A 6,000-nucleotide genomic window follows, 5' to 3' on the forward strand; every position below is an offset into this window, starting at 1 on the left:
ACCCCAAATTATTCCACAGTAAAATGAGTTCAATCCTTTTTTTTTTTTTTCTTGGCAAATTTATGAAATCATGATCTGCTCATGGACAACAATCCATTAGAAGGTGGAAAAAAACTCTGTCAAATGAGTTTTCTGAAGACAAAGCTGAGTAAAATTATTAGTAAGTTGTTAATAGAGGCCATCCTTTTGATTACGCTTTTAGTAGCTATTAAATCAAAGCTGTGAATAATTATGCACTCCTGAAGGTATGTACTCCTCCTCTGCAGAGCCCRCTTCTTGTAGATGGTTTTAAATACACCAGCCATTCGATAACCCTCTGGTATCTGGGATCTAGTTCCCTCTGGTTTGTATTTCCAGTTAACTTTGGAACCTAAAACATCACTATTGCCTTAAGTTTTTAAATTGCAGGAGACAAACAACATCTATAAACTAGAGAGCAGAAGTTTGATGCAGCAGGAGAGAGATTTATCTGCATTTTGCATGAATTGGTAATTAGTTCTGGGGGAGGTGGTAGTTCAAATGTTTTAAGATGCTTCTTTTTTCACTCTTCTTCAAACAGGGTTCTGGAAAAGCAATCAGAATATTTTTTTAGAACACCAACAAGAAATAAAATCCCATCCTATATTCTTTAGACCTATTCACTTGAGTGAAATTTGAATAGGAAGTAAGTTGCTTACAAACATATATTGCTTCTGAACATAAGACAGAAGTATGAAAAACTGTCTTATGATTCAAGGGAATTCAACTGCCTGTGCCTACCACAAGAACAAGCACCTCTTCAGTTTCTGTTCCACAGCAACCTCTCTGCATACTGCTTTTCCTTGAGCATGGTGGTGTGAACTTCACTAGGTCCTGGCCTGACCGGACTACAGGGCACACATGACTTGTGCAGGTATTGGCCACTATGGCTAAAACAGAAATCAGAGACAGTTTTAAAAAAAACATGAGCACCAGGAAAGATTACTCAGTAATGACATTTCTCAATAGAAGCAGCAGATACTTCACTGGCTGAATAATTTCTAAATTGTTTAGAAATACTCTTTATAATTATGCAGGTGTATGTGTTGGGCCTGCCGAACTGACTAAGAAATGTCATTATGATTCCCACGTAAAACTTTGTTTCTTTGTATTTGCTGGCATTTTCTTATGGGCTTCTGGGACAGTATGACTAAGTCTTTACATGAGCATTAGTCAATAAAGGTATCATGCCCTCATGGTTTCAGAGAAAAGCTTAAAGACTTCCTTAAGGATTATATTAAGCATTTAAAGAATATCAGAAGGACAGAAAATGTGATCTCATTGAAAGGGCTGAAATTGTGATCATGTAAAGATAGTTTAGCTTTGTGGAGTTGTATTTCTCATTTTGGGATGCTTGGCTTGACTTTATTCACTGCAAAGACTTAAAAAGTCTCAGAGTCTAGTCCAAGAGCRGGCAGCGTGAGGCAGAGAATACTGTTCAGTACTCCCAGCATGTGCTCAGCTATGATGCCCACTGTGAAAATGGCACGACTGCCTCTAATATATGGTAGTCTTAATGCAGGGGCATGAGTATTCTCATTTGGTTAGAATCATTGGGGGCTACTAAAGATGTTTCTGYACTTGTTAAAATGGCTTCACAGCTTTCAAAGCCAGAGAAGGTGCAGCAGGCTCAAAGGGGCACCAGCATGAGACAGAAGTCTATAAAATGGACTCAGCAAGTGTAGAATTGGGAAATGGAATCAGAATTAAACCAAATGTGCATTTATTTGACCAAATTTCTTGCATGAGGGGCAAAGTTTTCCATATATATGGATGAGTATGGAAAATACAGAAATAAAACTTATGGAGTTCTACAAAAGTCAAAGCTAAAGAAGTGTAGTGAGTTTTTCTTGTTTGCTCTTTTGTTCCTTGTTCTTTTGGCAAGTGCATGTCCTTCACTGTCACGAGCCTGTCTCTCTAAGGTAGCAGCCCCGCTCCTCTTCCCCCAGGTGAGGCACAGTCATGCTCGGGCATGTCTGAAGCCTGCCACACTGTAATGGCTTGGCAGCAGGAACCRCAACGTGCAGTAGCACTGTTTTTTCCATAGACAGGGCCCTTATTTGGGTCTGCTCACTCCACTGCAGCTTTCTGCAAAGCTCATAGGAATGCACTTCCCTTGTCAAAGCTGGTTCAGAATGGCCAGTGCGTTCAGCTGCTATGGAGGGATCTGACAAAGAGGGGCCCAGATGCCACAACTGAGTGTAAGAACAGTGTTAAAAATCAAAAGTCATCTCCTGTTTTCCAAATAGTCCTACATGTCTATTTTTATTGCATTTTGTCTTTTATTCTTAAGAAATGCACTGCCTCAAAACAGATTTTAGATGGGTAGAATTGCAACTGATATTTTTCTATGTGGTAGCTGTTTCTTCAGGTGCCGTCTCACCATGCCAGCATCAGGCTCAAGGCTCGTTGCTGGTGACAGGCCTGGGGGGACCTGTAAGAGGGGTTATTAACTGCGTGAAAGCTTCCAGGCCTGAAGGGGTGCCTATCATCTGGAACCRTCCCCCCCTTGCCTTTCTTTTTTAAAAAAAAAAAAAGCAGTATTAATGGGTTTTATGCAATAGACAATTGATTTCTTATACAATACCTATGCAGAAGAGAAAATTAATATCCAACCAACCAGGGCAAGAAATAAAATACATGGCTGGGTGCAGTTAATCATGTAAGCCTCAGGACTGAGTTCCATCAGTGCTGCAAATGGGAGATTAATATGTCGCAATAAGCCACATATGCAGAATGCATTAGAAGTCTGCTCTGGCCATATGAAACAGGCTGAGCATATCTCCTGCCCTACAGACAAATTCCCAAATGATTTGACTTTATGAGTTTGATTTCATTTGTTGTTTTCTGTAAAGTRGGTGGATTTTGCATCTCTGAGATGGTGAGCGATTAACAAGTGTTTGCATAGAGACACATCTACAAACCTCTASACAGGTGAGAAAAAAATCCTGTAAACGCTTTACGCAAGTGCTGTTGCGCCAGCAATATCTTTTAGGATTGCTGCACGTAGTTTCAAGGATATCATTAAAGTCTGTTCCTGCCAGAACTACTAAAGCCAGTCCCTCWGAATTTTTAATTCTGACTGGAGCTGGAAAGTTAGTTGGGCAGAGAGGCCTTACACTTCAATTTACTCAGCCTTTCAATCAAGGAAATTTACCCAAAAGTGGAACACAGGAAAAAAAGTAATTAAGACAACTAATATTTCCCCACTTCAACAGTGTCTGTCTGTTAATTAGATGGGTCCCATCAGATGATTAGGCAAATAAAGTTTTAATAGAARTTTCAGTGAGCCCTCACTAGTAATCTCAATCACGCAGCAAGCAGCACAAAAARCTTCTGACAGAAGAGGAAAACACTGTAGTTAGAAAGGACTTAGACTTTTATCTGTTAATGATTTACTGTGTGATTTTGGATTAATCACTTAATCAGAAGGCAGGGCTGGTTCTGTGACAAGGTGACTACCCTAGAGTTAGGATGATCTGACTTTGATCTCTTGCCTTGCTCTACTAGACACCGCAACTGACTTAACAGAGCTGCTTAGATGCAGAGCCAATAAAGACATCAGCGGCTATGCTTGTAGTTATTCTGGACAGACAAGGAAAAAGAATTCCTGGGGAAATTTAATAATAAACATTCAGGTCCCAAAAGCTCCAGGATAGAGAGAACCTGTAAGAATTGCCCTCCTAAGCCTGGGGTAGCTTGTATTGCTCCTTGGGGTGACYGAAAGAGAGCTTTGACTGCTCTCTGGGCTGATTTGGAAATCACATGAGGTGCAGTGCTGACCATTGCTGTGAAAGAGACCTTGAGAGTTGATCTCTGAGATTTGAACGCCAAAGACTCCTTGTGTTTCAGGGCAAAACTGTCTCCAGATACCTCTGGCAGGTGAGATGTCATTACAAGACAGGTTTTGTTACCTTGACCACCATCACCAGTCAACAATCCTTTTTATGGATAGCTATGGCCCGTCTAGTCTTGAAGCTGAAATGGTTCTACTCCATGAACTGGCCTCAGTCCTCTGCATAGAGCATGTCTGCAGTGGTGGGAAGCACGTCTGCTGTGGAGTGCTCCAGTATAAAAAGCATCAAAAGGGCTATTGCCATCCCTGTAATTTAAAATAGATTCTGCCAGCCTTGGAAACCTCACCTTGCAAAGCTGACCGAAACCAAACCAATCCTTTAAGATTGCCTATTCCTGCCAAGGTTCACACCCTGAAGTGCATCTCTTGAGAGAGAAAACAGATGAGAACTGGAAATTGGGATTTCCTAAAGTAAGAACTGAACTAATTAAGTGTTGTGGGACCTTTTAAAAAGAGAATGTAAAGCACAGTAACACACTCTTCTAAATTTGAAGCATTGAGTAAAGACTGTATTTTGTGTAACACATGATCAAATTCCTGCCTTTCCTTGCAAAACAGATGGTTGGAATGTGTTGTGCAACTAGCTAAGATCATCATAAATTATTTCTGTTTAGTTGCAATACACTTATCTTCATGTGATGCTATCAGGTRGAATCAGGTTTTAAAGGTTTTAAGAGCATTGCCTTTCCTTTGAATAGTATTTCTGAGAAATTTGAAGAGTTTAGGAAGAAGTAATAAAGGATAAATTAAAAATTATCCTTGAAACTTCTATGAAAGCCAAGTTGGAGAATAAGATTGTACTACTGTCCCTTCCCAGATGAAATTGTTGTGTCCTCGTCATTCAAGCAGATACAACAGCTAGAAGCAGATATTGTATGCCAGTGGAAATAATATATATTGCACACATAAAAGGCAGCAACATAAATTTGAAGAAATATGGGCCTCCTTCATATAGGTAGGTCAAACTTTTCCCTCAAGCAGATAATTACAAGCTTGGGGTGAGTAAATCTTATTAGCCTCTCAGCATCTTATCTCCTCTCATAGAGACTTGTAGTAGATATATCCCACTTCAGTCACTTTCTGAAATGTATATTAGATAATGCCTTATGCAATCTGGTTCTAACTATGACCATACTATTTCACACTAGCACAGCTATGGTTTTGTGTAAATAGGTCATATCAGAGAATGGTTGAAAACAGAACCCCAGATTTTGGAAGGGATGGAAGTTAAGAAAAGATACAGGGAAAAAAGTTTTGTGCCKGGCTGTCTCTTCATGTTATCATTGACCTCAACACACTTCCCAAATGTTACTATATACTATATGCTAAATACAGTACAGCAGCTTGACCTGCTAATACCAGTTCTGGGCTCCTTAAGATAATTTCCTGCTTTTGAAGTTGGAAACCAGGTGTCAGGGAGCTGTGGGATCCCTGGGGGCCAGGAGCCCTGGGGGATGCCTGGGCTGGAGAGCCTCAAAGCCATGACACCATGGATATTTTACTACAAAACATTTGACTTCTATTCTTTTGTTCCTCAACTAGACTGGTGTCCTAAGGCATTTAGTTACAGCCTCTTGAGGATAACATAAACTCTACTTACAGTGTCGTCCTTTATGAGGGAAGAAAGGGGATGTATCCCTCATGATCCAGGTCAGGTTCCAAGCAGAGAAATCAGGATGAAGAGGAGGGCTGCTTGCTGGGAGATCTGAAGTGCTGAAACCTTTCAGTAAAGGGAAAAAAGAAACATAAATGTTATGTATTTTACAATTGTTTTTATGCCATATATCAAACACAAAGTTGTTAAACAACCCTACAGACCATATGCAATAAGAACTTATACTCAGCTACTTCTTGGATGGGAAACAAAATTTAAACTGCATAGAGCAATACTATCCAGCTCTTTGATGGGCAGTAAAGAACACAATATCCACTGAAAAACTGCAAGCTCAGTTATATGCAGTTCTATTTCAGTAGACGCTAAGTTAGTGGAGTTTCAGTATCTGAAATCATATCCTTCCTGATACATGTGCACACAGGGAGAAAGGAGATAAATTGCTTTACATAGCAAAATTATTGTCACAGAGAAAAGCTGTCAACTTCAATCCAACATTGATTCTAAGTTACCY

At 39.9% G+C, this 6,000-nt stretch overlaps 1 protein-coding gene across 1 annotated transcript in view; it reads right to left on the reverse strand.

Moving 5' to 3' along the window:
- ALK (ALK receptor tyrosine kinase) overlaps positions 1–5,580 on the reverse strand; it is a 201,341-nt gene extending 195,761 nt beyond the window's left edge. The window contains exon 1 of the mRNA XM_026048109.1: positions 5,475–5,580. Coding sequence (XP_025903894.1) covers positions 5,475–5,517 — 43 coding nt within the window. The 5' untranslated portion in view covers positions 5,518–5,580. The remainder of the gene's footprint in view (positions 1–5,474) is intronic.
- Between the last annotated feature and the right edge of the window lie 420 nt (positions 5,581–6,000).

Source organism: Nothoprocta perdicaria, unplaced genomic scaffold (genome assembly GCF_003342845.1).
Source record: "Nothoprocta perdicaria isolate Ctin4 unplaced genomic scaffold, notPer1 scaffold_51, whole genome shotgun sequence".
NCBI classification, from domain to species: domain Eukaryota; kingdom Metazoa; phylum Chordata; class Aves; order Tinamiformes; family Tinamidae; genus Nothoprocta; species Nothoprocta perdicaria.